The sequence below is a fragment of the Microcaecilia unicolor genome, chromosome 7, assembly GCF_901765095.1.
Source record: "Microcaecilia unicolor chromosome 7, aMicUni1.1, whole genome shotgun sequence".
Classification (NCBI taxonomy): Eukaryota; Metazoa; Chordata; class Amphibia; order Gymnophiona; family Siphonopidae; genus Microcaecilia; species Microcaecilia unicolor.
The window spans coordinates 217,906,448-217,931,852 of record NC_044037.1 but is presented as its reverse complement, the minus strand read 5'-3'; the positions used below and the strand labels follow the sequence as shown (position 1 = coordinate 217,931,852).

Sequence of the window (25,405 nt, the reverse complement as noted above, 5' to 3'; positions counted from 1 at the left end):
CATGGCTTTTCTTGCTATGCACCAGTGTTTACAGAACTTTCTAACCAGAAAAGCCCACTTAGCACTGATCTGTCCCAATTTAAAAGTGTGGAGGCAGAGTTTAGAAAATCCAAACTTGGAATTGAGATTTCCCGATTGTGAGCTTTCAAGTTCCGCTAATAGTTTAGAACAGCTTCTGCTGACATTGTTCTGATGTTCTGAAATATTGGATTAAATTGTTACCTGAAAATCTTAACTGAATCCAGGAGACAAAGGGAAGAAACGAATATCACCAATTAAAAGTTTATCAAACTTTACTTTATTTTATGAAGACATCTATACATTAAAATATAACATCATAGCAAAAGACAACATTTTCTGCTTCAGTTTTAGGATAATAGTAGCTATGTACAATGGGACTGGCAAAAGAACTACCATATATTATTTCTATTGGGGTCAATATTCAAAAGGACTTATGCAGGTAGCAATGGGTACTCCAAGGACAGAGAGGACCGCTGAATGTCATGCTACCTTTTAAATGATAGGAAAGAGTATTATTTCATTTAAAGAGAGAAATCCAATAGCCACCTCTGATGGTTATATAGTAAGGGAATCATTTTATAAAGATTTTTCCTCAAATAAAGCATTTTTTACATGAGGAAATAGGACTCATATAAAATTATACATCCAAATACTCATATGTAAGTACACACAGTGACATGGTGCATACTTATACTCATGGCATGCATAGGTATTCCCAGGAACGTACTTTGTGCACAGCTGGGGCAAAATTGCAATGTGCATGCATATTTTATAAAGTATGCATTTACCTGCACACATTTACCCTTTCTTCAGGCAGGTGTAAATTTTCAGAACATTTGTGCACTACTGAGGTCACTGTAGAACATTTTATAAAGGCATACAGACACTTATGTTGCCTTTAATAGAATATTCATAAAACAGGCACTTTTGGGGACTTTTCACCTAGGTGCAATGATGTAAAATTAGACCCCTTATGGTCGAGACTTTTAAGTATGCTTAGAGGCCCTTTTATGATGAGGTGGTAGGAGTACCTCCAGGTTTGTGCACAGCGAATCGGCTCTACCGCTGAGCTCTCCCAGGAGCCCAACAGTAGTTCTGGGTCTGGTGCATACCATTTCTGGCATTAGAAAAGGTAAGGAGTCCAGCAGAAATGGCCATGTGGCAATTTTTAAAGTACCTCATGGCCATTTACTGCCTCTTAAAAAAACTTTTACCTGTAGTGGTAAAAGGTGGCCATGGTGCGCAGCAATCCCACATGCCGATGCCACCGTGGGCCACATTTTACCCCTTAGTACTGCCTTGTGATCAAAAAAATTCTATGTACCTGAATTCTATGTAGCTGCTAATCATTTCCTTTTTCAAAATAATCTTACTACATATCAAATGATGGTAATTAAAATGTAAAAATAATGTTCTAAAGAGATGGCTGTACCAAGTTTAGTGACATTTTTCAAGCTAATGTTGGGCACTTTTGGTAAAACCTCAAACTAAGGTGCAGCTGAATGATAGTTGGGTGTTCACTAAGTTTAAGGGCAATTCTGTAAACTGGGGACTAAAGATAGGCACCAATTGTGTGCATAAGCTATGGAATAATAGCACTTATGTGCATGCTTGGTGACACTAATTGGCAATTACACATGTAAGTGCTAGGTTCTATTCTATAACATACATATCAACATCGTTTAGCACTTAAGTGTAAGGGGGGGCATAAACACGATTAGAGTATGAGAGGATTGTGGGTATGTCTGAGATATGTGCCTAACTTCTAGGACACTATCAGGCTTTTTTTCAAAAGAGAAGGGCATCCATCTTCCGACACAAAGCGGGAGATGGGCGTCCTTCTCTCAGGGTCGCCCAAATCGGCATAATCGAAAGCTGATTTTGGGCGTTTCAACTAATTTCCGTCGCAGGGATGACCAAAGTTCACGGGGGCGTATCGGCACCGTAGCGAAGGCGGGACTGGGGCGTGCTTAAGAGATGGGCGTCCTCGGCCGATAATGGAAAAAAGAAGGGCAACTTTACTTAGTCCATTTTTTCTTGCAACCAAGCCACAAAAAGGTGCCCGAAATGACCAGATGACCACCGGAGGAAATTGGGGATGACCTCCCCTTACTCCCCCCCAGTGGTCACCAATTTAAAAAAAATATTTTTGCCAGCCTCTATGCCAGCCTCAAATGTCATACCCAGCTCCATGACAGCAGTATGCAGGTCCCTGGAGCAGTTTTACTGGGTGCAGTGCACTTCAGGCAGGCAGACTCAGGCCCATCCCCCCTACCTGTTGCACATGTGGTGGTAAATGTGAGCCCTCCAAAACCCACCCAAAGCCCACTGTACCCACATGTAGGTGCCCCCTTCACCCCTTAGGGCTATGGTAGTGTTGTACAATTGTTGGTAGTGGGTTTTAGGGGGCTCAGCACCCAAGGTAAGGGAGCTATGCACCTGGGAGCAATTTCTGAGGTCCACTGCAGTGCCCTCTAGGGTACCCAGTTGGTGTCCTGGCATGTGAAGGGGACCAGTGCACTACGAATTCTGGCTCCTCCCATGACCAAAGGGCTTGGATTTGGGTGTTTTTGAGATGGGCGCCCTTGGTTTCCATTATGGCTGAAAACCGGGGACGACCATCTCTAAGGTCGACCATCTCAACATTTAGGTCGACCATCTCTAAGGCCGACCTAAATGTTGAGATTGGGCGTCCTCGACTATATTATCGAAACGAAAGATGGACGCCATCTTGCTTCGATAATACAGGTTTTCCCGCCCCTTCGCGGGGCCGTCCTGCAAGGATGCCCTCATAAAAACTTGGGTGCCCCGTTCGATTATGCCCCTCCACACATTATGTGCACTTCAGGGCACAGTTACAACTGCTATTGACTTGGCATAACTGTTAGCACTTAATTTTAGGTGCACCAATGCTGACCTTCTGTTACTATTCTATAACGAAACCTTGGTGCCAAGATACCATTATAGAATTTGTGCTAAGTACATGGCATTGGGGCCCCTGATTCTTGGCACCAATTTATAGAATTTAATAATTATGCATAATATTTCAGCTAAATTTAAATCACAAATTTAATGACAATGTTTAATTTCAATGTATTTGCCAAGCTTTATTAATAAAATAATTGTGCATTTCTACAATATAGACATACATATTTACACATACTGCAAACAATATACTGTATGTGCTGAACATACATCTAGAAAGCATGTTACATGTTAGCATACAGCAGTTTAAATAAAAAGTCATCTGGGGATCTTCACCTTGAACTGTGGGCATTTAAAACTCTAAGAACTATATAAATACAGCTTTATTCCTACAAGTTGCTGACTGGACTATAGTGCAAATAGTGCAAATTTCTACTTTTAATTCTCAATATTGGAAAAAGCTTAAATTCAGTTATAATTTATAATAGAAATTATAACTGAATTTAAGCTTTTTCCAATATTGCACTGGTTGTAGCATTTCCTGCTCTATTTGTAGCTACACATTTGAGCACACCTTCATCATTGAAAATTAATGTTTATACATTCTCTCCTTCCTCTTCATTTCTTGCTCTGTCACAGCTATTAGCTTAACAGCCTTCAAATTCAAATTTACGTTCTGTCTGATTACCATTTGGAACTGTTTCACCAACAAGTAAGTCACATTTCTGAGGCATATCTTTAGCACTGCCTAAAGATATATCAGCCACTTCCCTGCCTTCTGTCCTTGCAAAAATAATTTGCGACTTTCTTACAACAAGAAGAGCTTTGCTCGTAATTTCTCCAAAACTATTTATAGCTTTACATATGTAAGATCCACCATCAGAAAGACAGACATTGAGAATTCTTAGACTTATATTTCCTTTCTCATCACTGACGACATACTTATCATTTGGCTTAATGACCATATTTTCTTTAAACCACGTGACTGTAGGAACAGGAAGACCTATCACTGAGCATTTAAATACTGCTTCAGAGTTCTCTAGAACTTCCAAATCACAAACGGGGTTTGTAAAACGTGGTGGCATTTGAGTTATGTCAAAGCTAATTTTCATATCTTCACTTTCTTTTGTGACAAAGCCTATATTGGATTCATCCAAAGATAAAGGAAGAACATCAAAAGAAATAATCATGCTTCTGTTATCGGAGGTAAATTCAGGAATTGTGACTATCTTCACCTGTTTCTCAAATTCCTGAACCTCATTTTCATCCAACTCTACTTCCAAAAGTATTTCTTGAGGAGAAGGAGATCTTGATGTTGTGCTTTCTTCCAAATCAAACTCTATAACATGTTGATGAGTTGCAGGAGGAGGCATTACTACACATTTTCCCTCCTGAGGCAAAACTTCAACCTGGGTGACACTTTTTGCTTCTCCTTTAATATTCAGTGCACTACATATATATTCTCCTTCATCTGATTTTTGAACATTCTGAATCTCCAAGACACATGTATTACCTTCTATTTCTATTTTAACTCTTTGATCTTTTTCAATCAATACATTGTTCCTGTACCATCTAACTTCGGGAACAGGACAACCTAATACCTCTGCAATGAAAGTCAACATACTGTTTTCATATACCCTTTTACCTAGCAAGGGTCTGACAAATGCAGGGGGGATTTCATTCCTCTTCAATTCATCTGCTTGACAAGGTATGCCAGATGTTTCATGGCAGCTCACTTGATAACCTAGGCTCTTTGTTTCTACTGGAATGGCAAAACACAAAGGCTGAACATCTGCACTAGTGGCTGTTTCCAAGCGTCCATGGGCTGTGTTGGGCTCTGGAATCCTTGATGGTGATAATTCTGAAGGCATTGAAAACATATCAGGTGTACTAACAGGAGTATAATAAGAGTCAGGAGATACTGGAAACTCATATTTTTCAATTGATGAAGGCGGAGTATAAAACTTTTCAACTTCTACTATTTCCTCACCTGCAGTGCTATCAATGTCAATTGAAATTTCTGATTCAGGAGACATTGAACGGGCATGTTCCCGCTGCTGATTATAAAAGTCATACACAGCACTAAATGTTACATCTTCAACCTCAAAACTTGTGATATCATCATCCTGAACATATTCCATTTTTTCAGCAGCTTTAGACTGTGAATTTTCCTGCTTCTCAGCAGTGAGTAAATAATCTGTCAGAGAGCAAAAGGGTTCAGGTTCCAACAATTCAGCTGAAATCTGCTTGTCACCATTAGAAATATTCTGTAAAGAGCATTTTTCAGCAGCAATTATTTCAGGAACACCTGAAGACACATTTGTCTGCAAAACACTTTCTTTTTCGAAAGAATGCTCCAGACTTTCTTCCTCTATGTTTTTATCTATTAATTTACTTACTTCACTTTCCTTAAGATTATTTATTTTATTGTTCAAAGATAGTGCTTCAAATAATGTATCTGGTTCATCTTGATTAGCTTCTTCAGGAACCAATTTTTCATAACACACTGGTTCGGGTGTCTTACCAACAACTATGGAACTGTGTGCTTCTTGGTCAAAGGACTGTTCAGGTAAGGTAAACTGAAGTTCTTGCTGCTCCAATTTGCATATAGTTTGATAATTTTGCTCCTGTGCAGCTTCTTTCAAATCCAATACAACATTATAACCATCTTGAGATCTGATTTCTATACTTTCTCCATCAGTAGGCACACTTTTGTCCTGAGCTAATTTATGAAAATGCTGACACGCAGATATTTGAGGAGTTAATGAAATGTTAACTTCTGCATGGTCATATGTAAACTTCTCAGACTCTGCCCTTAGTTCCTCTTCTAAATCAATATTTTTCTGATGGTTGTGTACTTCTTGTGAATCTGAACTCTGAGGAGTAAGCTTATCATTATCTAGATCATTTCTTAAAATCAAATTTGTTTGTACAGCATTGATTGAAAGTCTGTGTTCTTGGGCACCAATTGCATCTTGCTGATAATGAAGCTCTTGACTTAAAATGTTTTCAGCAAGAGCATTCTTTTGGAAATTATGGCTGGCAGATTCAGCTTTCCCTGGAAAACTAGTTTGGTCATGGAAAAATATTTCTTCCTGTTGTTCCTCACCATGGTTAAGCACTTTGTCCCTTGGCATGGCTTCCTGAGGGAAACAGATGTCATTTCTTTTCCCATCTACTATCAGTTCATAGGTCTGGTCTACAGACAGTTTTTCATCTTGAACTATATTTCTTTCTTTAGAAACCGCAGCTTGGTCAGAAAAATCCTGAGTGCCTAAAGTATTAATTTGCACAGAGGCTATAGTTTTTGGTAAGAGATCTGCATAAATATGTGAATCCAGATCTATAGCTTTAGAAACAAATATCCCATCTTGATCTATGTTGTTTTGTTCATCCAAAACATGATCTGTACTTTGATCAGTACAAGATGCTTCTTGTAAATCTAATACAGCTTTTTGTTGTTCAGGGCTCACTGTCTCCAAGCAGGATGTTGGTTTCTCATCTAGTTGTTCCTGTTTCTCTTTCTTTTCAAAATCGTCTAAATGCTGAATTCTATATAATTCGTTCTCTTGCTCTTGTAGTAAGATATTTGGTAACTGACTGACTCTTTGCAAAGACATCTCTTCTGTAGGTGGAGTCACTTTTACAGGTTGTTCTTCTGTAGGTTGACCTTGAAAACAAAACTGATCTTGGGACAGGCTCTGGAATTCTGATCTTGATTCAAAGATATGATATTTCTCTTCTGAGACAACAATATCTGGGGATTTTCTGCTCAGAGTATTTGTGAAATCATTGTCACACTGATCATTATACTCTGCTACCTTTGTATAAGAGGGACTAAAATTCTTATCTTGTTCTGATTCATCCAAATAATCATCTGCACTTTGATCAGCAGAAGATGCTTCTTGTAAACCTAATACATCTTTTTGTTGTTCAGGGCTCAGTGTCTCCAAGCATGATGCTGGTTTCACATCTAGCTGTTCCTGTTTCTCTTTCTTTACAAAATCTTCTGAATGCTGAATTCTATATAACTCTTTGCCTTGCTCTTCTAATAAGATATTTGAAAACTCACTAACTCCTTGTGAAGACATCTCTTGTGTAGGAGGAGTCTGTTTTATAGGTTGCTCTTCTGCAGGTTGACCTTGATAACAAAACTGATCCTGGGACAGACTTTGGAATTCAGACTTTGACTGAAAGGTATCATATTTCTCTTCTGACACAGCAATATCTGGGAATTTTCTACTCAAAGTATTTGTGAACTCATTGTCACATTGATCATTATACTTTTCTACCTTTGAATATGAGGGACTAAAAACCTTGTCTTTTTCCAATTCATCCAAATAATGATCTATACTTTGATAAGTAGAAGATATTTCTTGCAGATCTAATATATCTTTTTGTTCATCAGGATTTATTGATGCTGGTTTCTTGTCTAGCTGTTCCTGTTTCTCTTTCTTTCTAAAATCTTCTGAATGCTGAGTTCTATATAATTCATTCACTTCCTGTTGTAATAAGACATTTGGTAATTGATTGACCCCTTTGCAAAACATCTCTAGTGCAGGAATGTGTTTTACAGGCTGCTCTTCTGCAGGCTGGTCCTGAGACAGACTTTGCAATTCAGACTTTGATTGAAAGGTATTATATTTCTCTTCTGAGACAGCAATATCTGGGGATTTGCTGCTCAAATTATTTTTGAAATACAAATCATTGTCACATTGATCATTATACTCTTCTACCATTTTATTTGAGAGACTAAAAACCTTTTCCTGTTCTAATTCATCCAAATAATGATCTGTACTTTTATTATAGGATGTCTCTTGCAAATCAGATACATTTTCTTGTTGTTCAAGGCTCATTGTCTCCAAGCAGAATGTTGGTTTCTCGTCTAGTTGTTCCTGTTTCTTTTTCTTTCCAAAATCTTCTGAATGCTGAATTCTATGTAATTCTTTTTCTTGTTCTTGTAATAAGTTATTTGGTAATTGACAAATTTCTTGCAAAGGCTGCTTAGGCTGCTCAGTCTGACTTTGATAATAAAACTGATCCTCGGACAGACTTTGGAATTCAGATTTTGGCTGAGAAGTATCCCATTTCTCTTCTGAGGCAGTAATATTTGGGGATTTCCTGCTCAAAGTATTTGTGAAATACCAATCATTGTCACGTTGATTATTATACTCTCCTCCCATTTTGTATGAGGGACTAAAAATCTTTTCCTGTTTTGATTTGTCCAAATAATGATCTGTACTTTGATCAGTAGAAGATGCTTCTTGCAAATATAATACACCTTTTTGTTGTTCAGGGCTCATTGTCTCCAAGCAAGATGCTGGTTTCTCATCTAGTTGTTCCTGTTTCTTATTCTTTTCAAAATCCTTTAAATACTGGGTTCCATATAATTCTTTCTCTTGCTCTTGAAGTAAGATATTTGGTAATTGTCTGACTCCTTGCAAAGACCTCTCATGTGCAAGAATGTGTTTTCTAGGCTGCTCTTCTGCAGGTTCACCTTGAAAATAAAACTGATCCTGGTAGAGACTCTCAAATTCAGACCTCAATTGAGAGATCTCTTCTGCGTCAGAAAGATCCGGGAATTGCCTGATCAAAATATTTGTGAAATATAAATCCATGTCACATTGATCGTGATACTCTTGTACTGTTTTATGTGAGGGAATAGGAATTTTATTCTGTTCTGATTCATCTTTTTTATCAGAAAGCTTCAGTTCATATACATGAATCTGTTCCTTCACATTCTTTAAAGACACATCCCTGATATTACCTTCATAACTTTCTCCTTCCTTAGTTGAGTTAATTTGTAAATCAGATAAATGTTTATGCAGATCAGGTTCTATATTAGGTATAAACTCATTGGACCTGAGGGCTTCCATTTTATTTGCACTAACATCAACATCTTTAATAGGAGTCTTTATATCTTCTACAGATTGTACTCCAGTCAATGCACTTTTAATATTAATTTTCTTAGGAACATCTTTCTTTGAAGACCACAATTTCTCAAAATCAAGAACTTTATCTCTCACTCTTTTAACTTTTGTCACTGTGTCCTGGCTTTCAGAAACCTTTTCTAGAATGGTATATGTAGTTCTCCTTAGATTATTTACAGTTTTTGGCTGAATTTTATTTAAATATTCTTTTTCAGATATATTTGTGATTTCCTTTCTTTTTACACCTAGTTCATAAAACTGACCTGCTGTTCCTTCTAATGGTGAAGCTTGACTTAAATCATTGACAGATATAAAATGTTTCTTATCTGTCAAATTTGCTTCTCTCTGCTTCTTTGAGTTGTAAAAATATTGACGTACAGAATATTCTTTTTCATTAGAATCTACAGAAGACTCATTTAAATGTTTGCTTGGAATGTTTAGATTCTGATTAATGGGAGCTTTCTTATCTCTGACAGTAATTTCTTCTGAACTACTAAAGATGCTTGAGAAAGAACTTTCAATTTTAAGATCTGTTGTACTTTCAACTACTCCTGCACTGTTCTCAGCAACACATTTATATTTGCCACCATCAGAATTACAAACATCATCAATGAACAACTGATACCTACTACATCCCTCCTCAACCCTAAACTTACTTGAATGACTTAGCACCCTTTCATTGTGATACCAAGTTACAGTGGGATCAGGATCACTGGATATTAAGCATTCAAGCATAACTGATTCTCCTTCTTTGCAACTAATGCTTTTTTCAATATCTTTTAAAATTTTTGGTGGCTTGCTCACAACATCAAAAGAGAATTTAAATTTGTGTTTTATTGCTTGAGAGGTATGATCATCAGAGGTAGATTCAGGTCTGAATTCAATTGGTTGAAGGAAAGATTCAGCATACTCATCTTGTTCAGGAGTTGGACTAGGAGCTGTTATTTTAATTTCTACTGGAACTGAAAGTAAGGCTGAGTCTGCACTGCATGGTAGGGGTATGCCTACCTGTGGAACTTGTAGGGTAAATTTACCTTCACAGCTAAATAACTGATCATGTTTTTCATTGTCACGTATGATCATGAGTTCTTTATTTTCTTCTTCAGCAAAGTCTTCTGACACCTGTATCTTAAATGTTAAAAGTGGTTTATGCTTAGCTGTCTCTTTTACTTTCAAAGTGCTATAGGCAGTGTCTATTCCATGCTGGTTAAATATTATACAACTAATAGATCCTTCATGTTGGGCATGGGCACTACAAATAGTTAGCGTAGAATGACTTCCTTGTACATCAATCACATAGTCTTGATTATGCAGTATGGGTCTGTCATTGCTATACCAAATAACTATAGGCTGTGGATTTCCACAAAAATGGCAAATAAACGTAATCTCCTCTCCTTCATTCACTTCTTGTGACTCAATATCATGAATGAACATAGGTGGCAATGGTTCTGAAAGTTTCTGAAAATTATTTTCAGATATGCTTGGTTCTTCTCTTATCTTAGTTACAAATTCACTGACATTTGTAACCATAGCTTGCTTTATTTGAGCTACATTTCCTTGGCTTACAACTGAGCTGACATTAACTTCTTCTCTTTTTGGGCTTGCCAAAGAAACAACAGCTTCAGTAACTTCTTTCTTGACAGAATCAGATGTTACATTTTCAGATTTCATGTCCTCATAAATTTCATGACTCATATATATTATGTACTCTGGCGTTTGCTCAGATCTCTTTAAATTCATAACATCATATTGGTCAAGTTCCATTTTTTCTGGTTTCATATCTGTTTGGGTGTTAGATTCAAAATAATCTTTGTATAAATAGTTCTCTCTAAAAGAGTTAGTTTTGTCTCTTATATTCATATCTTCCACAAGAATTTTTCCTGAGATCTGTTCAGATAATGTTTGAACTGGTTTGGACTGAAAAATTTGTTGTTGACTTGTATTTGCTGGCAAGATATGTTCTATTTGACTCTTTAATTCATCAGATTTAAGGGAATCTGCTGTAACATGAGAAGTGCCCACATATTCCTTTATATCAGGTAAAGAAATGTTTTTATATTTTTCTGTTTTGTAGTTTTTGCATTTTTCTCTATAGTAAGCTGTATCACTTTTGTCAATACCTGAAGATACGAGGTCTAACTCAGGAGACGCTCCAGAAGAAAGTAAAGATCTTTTCTTGTCTCTTAAAGCTCTTCTAGCTTCATACAAACGTTGCAATTTAATTATTATTTCTTCATCAAGCATATTATCACTTTCAGAATGTATTTCATTTTCTTTACAATTCTTATCATACGCCGGTTCTTGCATTCTAATCAGAGAAACCCTTCCAAAGCTTATTGTTTTTATGAGACCTTTTTTAGTTTCTTGCCTCTTGTCAAAAGGGGAACCAACACATCTAAGACGAACTTTCAACATATCTTCTGTTCTCTTCTGTATTAAAAAATTAATACTATCATGAGTTCTTTTCAATAAACCTAAATAGTTTACATCTTGCTCACCTCTGAGTGCAACAAGCAATGAAGCAGTGCTTTCTGCCGATCCTGCACTATTAATAGCAAATACTCTGTAGCTTCCAGAGTCCCTTTCCTGAACATTTTGAATCTGTAAGTTTGAACAATGCAAATGCATATCACTCTCAGTTTTCATTACCTTACGGAGATCTTTATAGACTGGCCTATTGTTATGAAACCATATAACTTTTGGAACTGGACAAGCAATCAGCTTACACTGGAAATCTACCGGTTCCCCTTCCATAACAGATTTGAACTTCAGTTTTTGAATAAAAGAAGGCTTAATATATTCTGGCCAAGAGCTTATAGGAGAATATCTGCTTGCATATCTTCTAGAAGACACAAATCCAGAATCCAAGTTGTCTTCAATATCTGAAAGAGCACTTCGTAAACCTCTTCTTTTTTCTGAATACTCATGCTCATCGTTGAAGAAAGGCTCTGTAAAAGAGTCCATTATATAGACTTTACTGTTTTTCAAGTACTTTTAAGGTAAATGATAATTTAAAATAAATAAATTATATAGTATTATATGAATTCTAATAATAAACATGCTCAAATCTATAGAAAAAAAAGCCACTCACCATATTTGTTCGAATAAACGCAAGACCATGTTAAAGATTTTGACACGAAAATCGTTCGCTGTCTTTTCTTTCTTCAAACTGTGGATATTTCTTCTTCAACAAACAAAAATGAATCTCGAAATAGGATGTTTATATGCATGTATATTTATCTTTCCAAAGGTTTTGTATGATTGATGGCTAAGAAAATCTTACCTGACTTGCAGACAGTAGAATAAACGCCCTTTCTGATCCTTTTGATCATGGGTAAAATATTCAGATACTTGAGAAATTTTTGTTTGCAAAGTTATGCAAAAACTGAATTTGGCAAGTAATCAGCTATGGTAAAGCGAGAAGGCATTTATTCGAACTAATACAGCCACAAACTTCACAATTTTATATGAAAACACAAGCAACATTGTCCACATACTGTACGCTATCTGCAAGCCATGTAAGGCAATGGTTCTCAATCCTTTCTTGAAGGCACACCTAACTAATCTGGTTTTTAGGCTATCTGTAATAAATATGCATGAGACACCTGCATATAGGAGGCAATTCTATTAACAGGCACCAAATTTCCACATTTTGTGAGCCTGAACTATAAGAACAGTTAAGTGCATAAGTGTTCTTAAACAATGATAGCATAAAATGGCATTGGCATACCTAAATGTAGGAATGCATATTTATGCCAGGTTTATGCCTAAATATGACATGTACATGCATAATTTACAGTATTCAGTAAGTAGTCCACGTAAATGTTGGCCATGCCTAGGACATGCCCATGACCCTCCCTTGTGAACATCTTGCGTTTAGATGCTTAGGGGTCCTTTTACTAAGGTGCACTAATGGATTTAGTATGTGCTAATGATTAGCACGCACTAAATGCTAAGAAGCTCATTTTATACCTATGGGCTTCTTAGTATTTATCTCATGTTAATCATTAGCGTGTGCTAAATCCATTAGAAGACCTTAGTAAAAGGACCCCTTAGTCATTACAGTTAGGTGCTCTACTGCCATTTACATGCATAAGTGAATGTCAGTATTCTATAAATTTAAGCACACAAATGGTGCTTAAATTTAAACAACCTGTTATAGAATGAGGGAGATACTGTACGTAGATTTGTCTAATGTATATTCATAGTAGGTATCCCTAAAAACAGATTGATTAGATGTTCCTCCTGAAAAAAAGGTGAGAGCCACTGATGTAAATAGTATGTAAAAGCCAAGTAATGTATGGTGTGTGTGTGTGTCAGAGTGAATAAAGAAGGCAGAATGTATGTCTTTTATATATGTGTAATACATTTATTATATTGTGTTTCTTGAATAATTACTGTTAAAGCAACAAGTTTAACAGTAACTTTTGGAGATGCTTTACAATATTATTTTTTCTACATGATATCATGCATTAAAGTGACACTTTTTGAGAAATAAAATCATTGCAAAGCATGGATTAGAAGCTTAAAAGTATAACTGCATATAATAGAATTCATATGCCTGTACAGCACTATTATTATGTAGCATTGAGCTGTGCCAGGCTAAACATTATGTGCTAGAACAATGTGCCTCAGAGCTATTCAAATGCCATTGAAATGAAGGTTCCAATCACCAGGGTTATTAACCAAGCCACTGTTAATTTAACATTGCCCCAAAAATAGCACTGACAGGACTGCAATTGTAATTATGCTCTAGCACAAAATATTAAAACAAACAAGAAAAAATTATAATCCTACAATGCAAACATGTGACTCTCTTTGAAAATTAAAAGCTCCAGAAAATATCTTTTAAAACTGGGTACTGAAGTTTGCACCTGGTTTAAATGTTTAATTTTTATGGATTCCCACAATGTAATTTATCCACACATGGTATTAGCCAATGAATTGCTCCCAAAATATCCCTTTTTTTAAGTCAGCATGCAAAGTATAACAAACGTTCAAGGCAAGCAGTCAAAATCCTGATACTAACAGAGCCATACCACCCTGGCTGGTACATATATAAAACAAAGTAGCACCAACATGACACAAAGGGCCCTGTTTACTAAGCCACGCTAGAGTTGCCCATATATTCCTATGGGCGACAGCATTTAGCCCGTGCTAATCATTAGCGTGTGTTAAAAATGCTAATGTGCTCTTAGCGCTGCTTAGTATACTGGGCCCAAATATCTTTGATGGTAATTTTATAAACCATTTTTGTACACAAACCACCTATAAATAGGTTCTTATAAAATTAGGTCACACCTAAAAATATACATAGTACAAAGCCAACATGTACTTATACAGTAGGCATACTCCAAGCAGAGTTTTGGTGGAGCAGAAGCAGAGTCATATTTTAGGTGTATATTTTATAAAATACTTGTGTGTATACACCCGAAGTACAAGCTAACAAAGGCTTCTCCAAGTTCAGTCCTTGAAGGACGTGAACAAGGCCAGTCTTATTTAGATTGTAAGCTCTTTGAGCAGGGACTGTCTTTATGTGTATGGTGTACAGCGCTGCGTATGCCTTGTAGCGCTATAGAAGTGATAAGTAGTAGTAGTAGTTTTTCAGGATATCCCTAATGAATAGCCATGAGGGAAATTTGCATGCCCACCAGCACCATGGTATGCTAATCTCTCTCATGCATATTCATTAGGAATACTCTGAATAAATTGGCCCTGTTCATGGCCCTAAAGGACTGAACTTGGACAAGCCTGTGCTGACATTTATGCCTTTTCTCAAGCAGGCATAATGTTTGTGCCTTCAATCTAGACACAATTTCTGCCTGACGTCTTTTTTAAATAGGCTAGAAATGGGTGCCTTTTCCACCTCCAAACCTTGGCCCCCTGTTATAAAATTACCCCCTTTGTGTCATGCTAAACTTTCATGTAAGTACCAATTCAATTTTAAATTGTAATGTTTTAAACAAGGGTGTATTGTAACGCCATAACCTATCAGATACACTATAAATATGACTTTTCCCAGAACTTTACTGTATGAAACAAGAACCTAAAAGTCTTACAGAGCAATCTAGAATAATCAATTAAATCAGCCATCTCTCCCAGGCAGCACTATTAAAGGAATGAAAGGAGGGGAAGGGTTGGATTAAGTAGTAGAATAGTTTTCTTCTGTTCTTTTATATCCATTGTAGCATCATTCCCCCCCCCCCCATTTCCTTTTAACTGCAAAACAGAGGACACCCTACTTTTTCTGTGCATTTTTACTGTGAAAGCACATACAAAAGGTTACCTCTTATTTACAACATGTAATAGTTTAAAGTTGATGCTCATTTAAAGATTTTACCTTTCACTTCCATTTCAATCGTCTCTCGGATAACACCCTCAAGAGCTGCAATAAAATACAAATAGATTATTGGAATAATTATATTTTGTGATGTAAAACAATATTTTTTAAAGTTGAGAATTTACCATCAACTGTTGCAAAGACAAGACACAAGCACACATAAATACATAAAATGCATGACAAAAATACAATTCAGGTATCTAATAAATTATGAGGAAATGTGTTTCAATGACATGAAAAATGTAATTGAATTTCAGCACTTTTTCTCCACTTAACTCCTCATACCTTTACATGTCCTACATACTGTAACTAAAAGCAGCAATCCATAGTCCAATGCATAGGAGCCAGCTCTGTGGATGAAGTGGGTGCTGAGCACATCCAATATTGAACAAGCTCCTTTACTGTGTCCAGGAAGAAGTAAACTGTCTGTAGGATCCCCAATCATTTTTTAAAAAATATTGGCTCATTCTGGTCTGAGATTTCTGAATTTATCATTTTCCCATGGATTGAATGCAATGCTGATATGAATGAGAATTTCAGTTGCTAACCTGCCACATTAAGAAGAGTACTGCATTCATCTTACCCTGCATTAACTATTTTAAAATTCAGTTTAGAAGCACCTATGAACTCAAACAAGAATCCTCTGCAAAGACTTCAAGTATACCAATAAATTCATCACAAAGACCACATGGAACAAAAAGCAAAAGGGGACATGGCCATGGGAGGGGCATGAGTAGGTCAGGGCAATTCACAAAAGATGTGTGCAGTGTTACAGAATAATGGGGATCTGCGCCCACCCAATTTGTGCACCATGATTTATACCAGGTTTCAGCTGGCATAAATCCTCATGCCCACAGAGCACCGAATTCAAAGCCCAAAGCTGAGCGCTGAATTTGGTGCTCAACACTATTCTATAAAGAGTGTACATCCTGAAGTGCGTTTTATAGAATAGGATGTGCACCAAATTTTATCAAGGCTGAATTTTCAGCATCATTTATAGAATCTGGCCTTTAGCGTGCAACTTTCAGGGGGTGTACATGTGGGCGGAGCATGGACACACACAACTTACAGAATATTATCAGCTGCATGCATTGCATAATGCACTTAGGTGTGACCACTTATTCCAACCATTGCTACAAATAGCAGCCCTATCATAAACAGAAACTATCCATTTAAGGGGCCCTTTAACTAAAGTGGATTAGACATTTTGGGCCAGATTCAGTAAATTGCAGTCACAAATTGACACTGCAACAAAAATCAGTGCTCAGTGCTACTCTACAAAGGAGTCTTCTGGCTGAGTGCCCTTTATAGAATAGTGCATGGCACCAATTCCTGTGCCTAACTTTGGACATGAGGACTTATGGCTGCTGAAATCAGGTATAAATCCTGGTGTGCAACTTGGCCGCACATCCCCAGTATCCTATAACACTGTGCCCAAAATGTCGGTATGCCCCTCCCATGGCCATACTCCTTTTTGGGTTGCAAACCATGGGGTCCTTATACAAAGGCATGCTAGCAGTTTTAGGGTATGCTAATCATTAGCGCATGCTAAATGCTAGCGATGCCCATAGAAATACATGGGCGACTCTTAACGTTTAGCATACACTAAAAATGCTAGCATACCTTTGAAAAAGGACCCTTATAGGATTTTAGAATCCGTTGTTATATCAATAGCACACAGGTAGATGCACGCATAATTCCTAATATGTATCAATTAATATAAATAATTGATTGTTAGCACCCAATTATTGCTTGATAATGGCTTGTTAATCAATTAAGTTGTATGCACATCTTAGGACTGTGCCCAAATTTGGGTGACCTTTATAGAAATTGGGGCTTAATGAGCAAATTTGCGCCTGTTAACTGTTACCGCACAAACACGGTGACTGCTTTTGAGATATTTTTACAAGTAGTGCGGGTTAATTCATGAGTTATAAGACTTCTGGGTTGGTGGTACCAGTAGGTAGGGCATGGGTGGAGAACAGGCTTGGAGAACATATTGCAGTTAGCATGCGGAAACTACTGCATGCTTACAAATTTTGCAATTAGCACAGATAAACACAGCACCTCCTAAAGTGCATTAGCACTAATTACAACCAGAGTACTGCATGCTAATGGCCATTTAAACCTACAACCTGCAACAAAAATGCTGGCCAAGCCCACAGTAGGTGCCGCATTAAATCTGTAGTTATTACATGTTAATTTCCAGTAAATGCAAAATTGAATGCACTTTGGTAAAAGGTCCCCTAAGTTTAATATTACCATCTTAAGGTTATAATATTAAATTAAAATGATTTTTCCAAATACCCTAATTTGTTTTTATTTTACCAAAGATAAGTAGTTTAAACAAGAACATTTCTTTTTGGTTTTTATTTTACCTAAGATAAGTAGTTTGAACAAGATTATATCTTTAATGGATTAAAATCAATATGAAGTTTTTACCTCTATTGATATACAACGAGCATGGAATGGAATAAAAAGAAAGCAAGTAATTGATGAAGGGTGAAGTAGATGTTTACTGAAGTGCAATGTAAAAGGTGGGGTGAGTGTGCAAGATCCAATGAACAAATACATGCCGGTTGGTAGAAACAAATGACAGTGATAAGATGGACAGAGAATCACATCCATTTTTAGTATTATCATGGTAAAAACTGGAATTGGTGGAGATTTTTTATAACATACCTTCTAATCTCAAGCTGGCAGTACACGACACCTGGCCAACAGAATTGCTAGCCACAAAAGTGTAAATTCCCTCATCCTCAGGGTAGGCTTCAGCAATTTCCAGCTGGTAGGTATCTTCAAACTGAGTCATCCTGAAGAAGCGTGATTGCTTGATCTCCCTATCCTTGCTATACCACTTTACTTTCAGATCTGTACAAAGTAAAGAAAAATATTAAGATACAGAAAGAGAAAAATAGCATTAAACTAATAATTGTAACTGAAAAAATAGTAATTACACATCTTTGACCCACAATTAAGCAGTAATGAACATAGCAGTCAAATATCACTGACTAAAGGTAGAGAGAACCATGCAACCATCAAAGAAACAAAAATAAGAGTATTTTTAGTTATTGTAACACTGCTGAAAAAAAAGGTTATCATCAGGACTCTAGTTTTCTTTTTATAATACTAAACTTTTCCTACCTGGTTGTACACTCAGGGAAAGTTACTAAGCTGCAATAAAATATGGTATTTTATAACAACTTAGTTTACACTGGAGTTATCAACTTGTGGTAAATGAATAACGCAACTTGTGATCAACCTTATAAGCTGTGTTGTTCTGCTCCCTGGAAGCATATGGCTGCTATTGTGCTGGTGGGGGAGGGGGAGTGGTGGGTGAGGATAGGACTTGGGAGGCAGTATATTTGGTATTTTTGTTGAGGTGTGAGGTATTTCTGTTAGGGACAAGGTTTTTTTTTTATTGGGAGCAGGGTTTGTTGTGTCAGGGGCCTTTCTGTCTCGAGGAAGTACACCTCCCCTGACCTTCTGACCCTCCCTCAATATCCAATCCCTTTTCTGATGTCTGAGCCACATCCTGATCCACCCTTAGATGTCCAATCCCCCTACCGATCTCCATTCCAATGTCTGATCCCACCCCCAGTCTACCCCAAACCCCCTCTCAAAGTTTGATCCACCTCTCAATCCATGCTCGATGTTCAATCCCTCTCTTAATCCACCCTTGATGTCCAAGCCCCCTCTCAATCCACCCTCTGCAAGAACCAAGATCAGACATTGGAATGGAGATCGGTAGGGGGATTGGACATTTAGGGGTGGATCAGGATGTGGCTCAGACATCAGAAAGGGGATTTGATATTGGAGGGGGGAGGATCAGAAGGCCAGGGGAGGTGTACTACTGCAGCAATTCACCTCTCAGCAGTTGCCCTACCAAACTGTTGGTAGAGTAGATGCACTTACCAACTCCTCTTGAGTTCAGCTGTAGGTAAGTTCACCTGTGCTTTCAGCAGTCATGACAGCTAGTATGTGGATTACATCAATGTGTTAGTTCTCAAAGCCTAACACTCCTTCCAAATCACACCCGGTTCTCACCACTAATGGCAATAAGCAGCTAGCATGGGATTTACATTCTGCTGGTTGTTTTAATGTGCGGTAGACATTTGCACTGGTCCATGCTGATGTCTACCATGTAGTAAAACCTACACTATCTGCTTAACACAGCTTGGTATAAGGGCCGCAATGAAAAAAAACTGTGAAAAGCTAAAAATGTAAGGTGTCATTACTGTTTTATTTAAAAAAATAATCATATCAAGAACTTTCTTTCAAAAAAGTTCTTTCCCATTAGAGCAATCCTAATGAAGTCCATTTAATTCACACATTCAGTTTAATTCAAACATTTTAACGAGCGTTTGAACATTTTAAAGTGCACTATAAGACTGTATACACATTCATTCATAGGCTAACGTATTAAACGGATTTAGTGCACACTAAATATTTTTAAGTGCACTAAGGAATCAAATGTGCTTCATAAATGCACATCCTTACTAACTGGCCACTACTTCTATAAAACCATTCATTTCTTTTACTGACCTGTCCCTGCAACTCTGCATTGAAAGCGTGCTGATTGCCCTTCAGCAGTAACAGCATCTCGAATTGGTGTTATGATAGTGGGTGGGAACACTTGCATTTCTAGATCAGGAGAAACAGCTTCTACAACTAAACAGAGAAAAAACATAGAGTTGAGAATGTATATGATAAAAAAAAAACATACGTCATACAATGGTTACACCAACATTTCTAACACCATTCTTTCACGGTGGTCCTATATAACTTGCCTTCGACTGAAAGTGAAGCCGAAGTAGTGGCCACACCATAATCATTTGTGGCTTCACAGCTGTAGAGTGCCCCGTCTTCAGGAAAAGTCTCAATTAGCAGTAACGTGTATTCTTGTGCATCATGAAGAAACTTGCACTTAAAGCCTGGAGAAAGGGGTTGCCCATCCTTGAACCAGGAAACCTTGGGCTCAGGTCTGCCTGAAATGATGGCACAGAACCGTGCAGGTCTGCCAGACTCCACAGTGCAGGGTTCCAGTTCCTTTAAAATCTGAGGTGGTTCAGGCACTACAAATAAATGAAGAAAAACGATCAGAATATTTATTGTTTCAGTATTGTGATAACTTTCCAATTGTTATTCAAAAAGGTTTAGTATATCCCAAATCTTTTTTTTTCCACATCAGATCTGCACACTTTAGGAAAATGGGTTTGCCAAGATGCAAAACACCTAGGAAGAAAGCAAGGTAGAAAATTAAATCTATACGTACGATTAACAAAAAGGGTTACAGAACTCCTGTTCCTTCCTGCTGCAAAGGTATATTCTCCAGAATCACTTGTTGTGGTCTCAGTGATGCTCATTCGATGTATTCTTCTCTCTACAAAGTATTTATACCGTTCTTCAATCTGGAAATTAATCTCTATGCCATCCTTATACCAGTGAGTATCAATATCATCTTCATTGACCTCAAATTCAACTACTGCTCGCTGTCTCTCAACAACCTGCAAATAAATCAACCAAACAGGCTGGTTAAACACAGAAACATGAAATATGATGGCAGATCATCTTCACAAGGTCTAGCTAGTCTGCTGCAATATCATAAATAAGGGCATAATTGAACGGGGAGCCCAAGTTTTCCTGGGGCCGTCCTCACCGGATGGCTCCGTGAAGGGGTGGGGAAACCCGTATTATCGAAACAAGATGGGCGTCCATTTTTCGTTTCGATAATACAGTCGGGGACGCCCAAATCTCAACATTTAGGTCGACCTTAGAGATGGTCGTCCTTAGAGATGGTCATTCCCGGTTTTCGGTGATAATGGAAACTGAGGACGCCCATCTCAAAAATGACCAAATCCAAGCCATTTGGTCGTGGGAGGAGCCAGCATTCGTAGTGCACTGGTCCCCCTCACATGCAAGGACACCAAAATGGCACCCTAGGGGTCACTGCAGTGGACTTCACAGATTGCTCCCAGGTGCATAGCTCCCTTACCTTGTGTGCTGAGCCTCCAACCCCCCCCCCCCCCAAAAAAAACACTCCCCACAACTGTACACCACTACCAAAGTGATGCATGTGGGTAAGAGGAACCCGAATTATAGCTACGTCTTGCAAGGTTCCGCGTTAGGAGTTACGGATCAAGAAAGGGATCTGGGTGTCGTCGTCGATGATACGCTGAAACCTTCTGCTCAGTGTGCTGCTGCGGCTAGGAAAGCGAATAGAATGTTGGGTGTTATTAAGAAGGGTATGGAGTCCAGGTGTGCGGATGTTATAATGCCGTTGTATCGCTCCATGGTGCGACCGCACCTGGAGTATTGTGTTCAGTACTGGTCTCCGTATCTCAAAAAAGATATAGTAGAATTGGAAAAGGTACAGCGAAGGGCGACGAAAATGATAGTGGGGATGGGACGACTTTCCTATGAAGAGAGGCTGAGAAGGCTAGGGCTTTTCAGCTTGGAGAAGAGACGGCTGAGGGGAGATATGATAGAAGTGTATAAAATAATGAGTGGAATGGATCGGGTGGATGTGAAGCGACTGTTCACGCTATCCAAAAATACTAGGACTAGAGGGCATGAGTTGAAGCTACAGTGTGGTAAATTTAAAACGAATCGGAGAAAATTTTTCTTCACCCAACGTGTAATTAGACTCTGGAATTCATTGCCGGAGAACGTGGTACGGGCGGTTAGCTTGACGGAGTTTAAAAAGGGGTTAGATAGATTCCTAAAGGACAAGTCCATAGACCGCTATTAAATGGACTGGAAAAATTCCTCATTTTTAGGTATAACTTGTCTGGAATGTTTTTACGTTTGGGGAGCGTGCCAGGTGCCCTTGACCTGGATTGGCCACTGTCGGTGACAGGATGCTGGGCTAGATGGACCTTTGGTCTTTCCCAGTATGGCACTACTTATGTACTTATGTACTTACCATAGCCCTAAGGGGTGAAGGGGGGCACCTACATGTGGGTACAGTGGGTTTCGGGTGGGTTTTGGAAGGCTCACATTTACTACCACAAGTGTAACAGGTAGAGGGGGATGGGCCTGGGTCCGCCTGCCTGAAGTGCACTGCAGTACCCACTAAAACTGCTCCAGGGACCTGCATACTGATGTCATGCAGATGGGTATGACATTTAAGGCTGGCATAGAGGCTGGCAAAAAAAAATAAGGTTTTTTTTTAGGGTGGGAGGGGGTTGGTGGTGACTGGGAGAGTAAGGGAAGGCCATCCCCAATTCCATCCGGTGGTCATCTGGTATCTTTTTGAGACTTGGTTGCAAGAAAAAATGGACCAAGTCGGCCAAGTGCTCGTCATGGATGCCCTTCTTTTTTCCATTATCGGCCTAAGACGCCTATCTCTTAAGCACGCCCTAGTCCCGCCTTCGGTATGCTGCCGACACGCCCCCGTGAACTTTGGTCATCCCTGTGACAGAAAGCAGTTGAGGGCGCCCAAAATCGGCTTTCGATTATGCCGATTTGGGCGACCATGAGAGGACGCCCATCTCCCGATTTGTGTTGGAAGATGGGCGCCCTTCTCTTTCAAAAATAAGCCTGATACTCTCCTCAATATTTGGCTTTACTCTCACTTGTCCCACACTAAGGATCTTCTTGTCCCATGCTTTTGTGAATTCTGCATGGTAGATCGAGGCATCCACCATCTTTTCTGAGTTGCAATGTTTTTAATGTTACTTTTTAATCTACTCACTTCAGACTCAGAACAATATTTTATTCTCTTGAACTATTCTGAAATATTCAGCACTTTTTCAACAATTTTACTGCCCAATATTCAGCGCTATTTAACTGGCCAGGAACAGCTCCTGGAAAGTTAAATAGACCTTAACCAGCTATCCGCAAATATTCAGTGGGGGATAGCCGGCTATCTCCCGCTTAATATTTGCTGTCAGCACATAGGGCCTTATTCTATAAAGGTTATGCTCCTAAATTTACACTCTTAAATTTAAGAGCGTAATTTATGCTCCTAAATGTATGCTAAATCTATGAGCATAATAGGCCCTAAATTGGAGCATAAATTTAGAATAGATTATGCTCGTAATTTAGGAGAATAAATTTAAGAGTGCAGCTTTAGGAGCATAAATTTAGGAGCATAACCTTTATAGAATAAGGCCCATAGGGGGAGATTATATATATGGCACCTAAAAAATCAGTGCTAGATTTAGGCACCATATATATAATCTTAGTTTAGTTGATATTTCAGCACCTAAATCTATGTGCGTCCATTTACACCAACGAAAATGTGGCATAAATCCTAGGGCGTAGATTAAGGTGCACTAGGCCATATTTTATAACTAGGCGTATAAATTTTGGAACACCCAAGAAATGCCCATTTCCCCACCCATAACCATGCCCCTTTTTGCCTGCGCACATTAGAAGTTTCAGCGCACATCGTTACAGAATATGCTTAGTGAGTTGTGCGCCTAAATTCTAATCAGTGCCAATTAGTGTTCATTATTGCTTGCTAAGTGCTGTTATGAGCACTCATTAGCTTGTTAAATTATGGGCATTTTTATAGAATCCACGCCGATTTCGGAACTGATCTCTAGGCACACTATATAGAATCCGGGGGATAGCTGCTAACCAGCTATATCACACAATATAGCTGGCTAGCTGCGAATATTCAAACACTAGCTGGCTATGTTTTGCAGCCAAATGGGCCACATAAATAACAGGCCTATCTTTGGCTGCTATGAACTTAGCTGACCGTGCTGAATATTGACTTAGCTGGCTAAGTTTATAGCGGCCAAAAATAAACCAGATATTCAGTGCCGGTCACCGGAAACGGCCTGGCATTGAATATCCAGGCTCTCCGCCAACTGCAGGAGTTAGCCAGGTTGCCTCCCTCTGGTCTGAATATCGTCCCCTATTGGAGTCAATATTCAAAAGATTTAGTGCCCTGTTTACTAAGCCACGTTATAGGCGCATTAGCATTTTTAACGCATGTTAATGTGCGTTAACCGTGTACACGCCTACAATATTCCTGTATGCACCTACACGGTTAGCGCACGTGCTAATTGTACACATGTTAAAAATGCTAACATGTCTTAGTAAACAGAGCCCTTACCTAGTTAACTTAAGGAGTGGAGGGAACTAGAGGTGTAGCCTAATGGTTACGCCAGTGAGCTGAAAACTGGAAAAGATAGATTTACTTTGAGCAAGTTTTATGTTTTATTGTATTTAATATACCAATTTACCTACACAGATCACCTCCCACTGCCTCAGATACAAATCTGCAACTACAGCAGCAACATGCACTTGCACATTAGTATGTGCTAACCCCATTAACATGTGTTATTACTAAATGGGGCCTACAGTAAAACAGTGCAAGTTAGTAACTCTGGCTGTAAGACTGCAAGCCCTCTCAGGACAGGGAAATGCCTACTGTACCTGAATATAATTTGCCTTGAGCCACTACTGAAAATGTGTGAGCTAAATCCACATAAGTTTAAAAACTTGGGCATGCAGGTCAGTTAAATTTTAAGTATGGGAAGCAACTGAGGTGTTCCAGGACATAGCCTAAAATTAACCAGATGGTACAGATATTCAGTACTTGCAGGTTAATTTTATCTAGGTAAATCTGGGCTAAAAAAAATATTTATTTATTTATTTATGGCATTTATATCCCACAATATTCCCGCCCACAGGCAGGCTCAATGTGGCGTACAATAGTCTATTAGGCAAACAATAGTACAAAATACAGTACACAAGGTCACAAGAGGGAAAGCGAAATAACTGAGGAGGGAAAGGGAGAGAGGAGAGGTGATAATTTATCTAATCTATTCAGTTAACTTTATTTCTGTATTTTGAAAAAGCTCAGGCTTCAACCGATATCTTTCCTGATATCCATTCACAGATAACCAACTTATACATTTCTCTTTGTCAGACATTCAGTGCCTGAATATTTACATTACTGTACATAAGGATGTTCTAAAAACATTTGATTATTCTGTCAAATGTTTCACTGTACGTACGTGAATGGTTTTGTGAATAGGAGTGATGCGAACATCACGGCCTTCCACATACAGATTAGCAGTGGACATGTTTCCTCCAGCTACTGCACTATACTGGCCAGCATCCGACACGCGTACATTTGGGAAATGGAGACGATGAACAAACCTTTCCTTCTGAACTTTCAGTCTGCAAAACACATCAAAAATGCACTTCATTAGACTTACTAGAAATA

The 25,405-nt window shown here is 38.4% G+C and overlaps 1 protein-coding gene across 1 annotated transcript in view; it reads right to left on the bottom strand.

The window, feature by feature from the left end:
- TTN (titin) overlaps positions 1-25,405 on the bottom strand; it is a 470,266-nt gene that overhangs the window by 357,053 nt on the left and 87,808 nt on the right. Inside the window, exons 36-42 of the mRNA XM_030210848.1 lie at positions 25,194-25,359; positions 20,492-20,723; positions 20,007-20,291; positions 19,762-19,887; positions 17,899-18,087; positions 15,217-15,261; positions 3,596-11,824 (exon numbers count right to left, since the gene is read on the bottom strand). Coding sequence (XP_030066708.1) covers positions 3,596-11,824; positions 15,217-15,261; positions 17,899-18,087; positions 19,762-19,887; positions 20,007-20,291; positions 20,492-20,723; positions 25,194-25,359 — 9,272 coding nt within the window. The remainder of the gene's footprint in view (positions 1-3,595; positions 11,825-15,216; positions 15,262-17,898; positions 18,088-19,761; positions 19,888-20,006; positions 20,292-20,491; positions 20,724-25,193; positions 25,360-25,405) is intronic.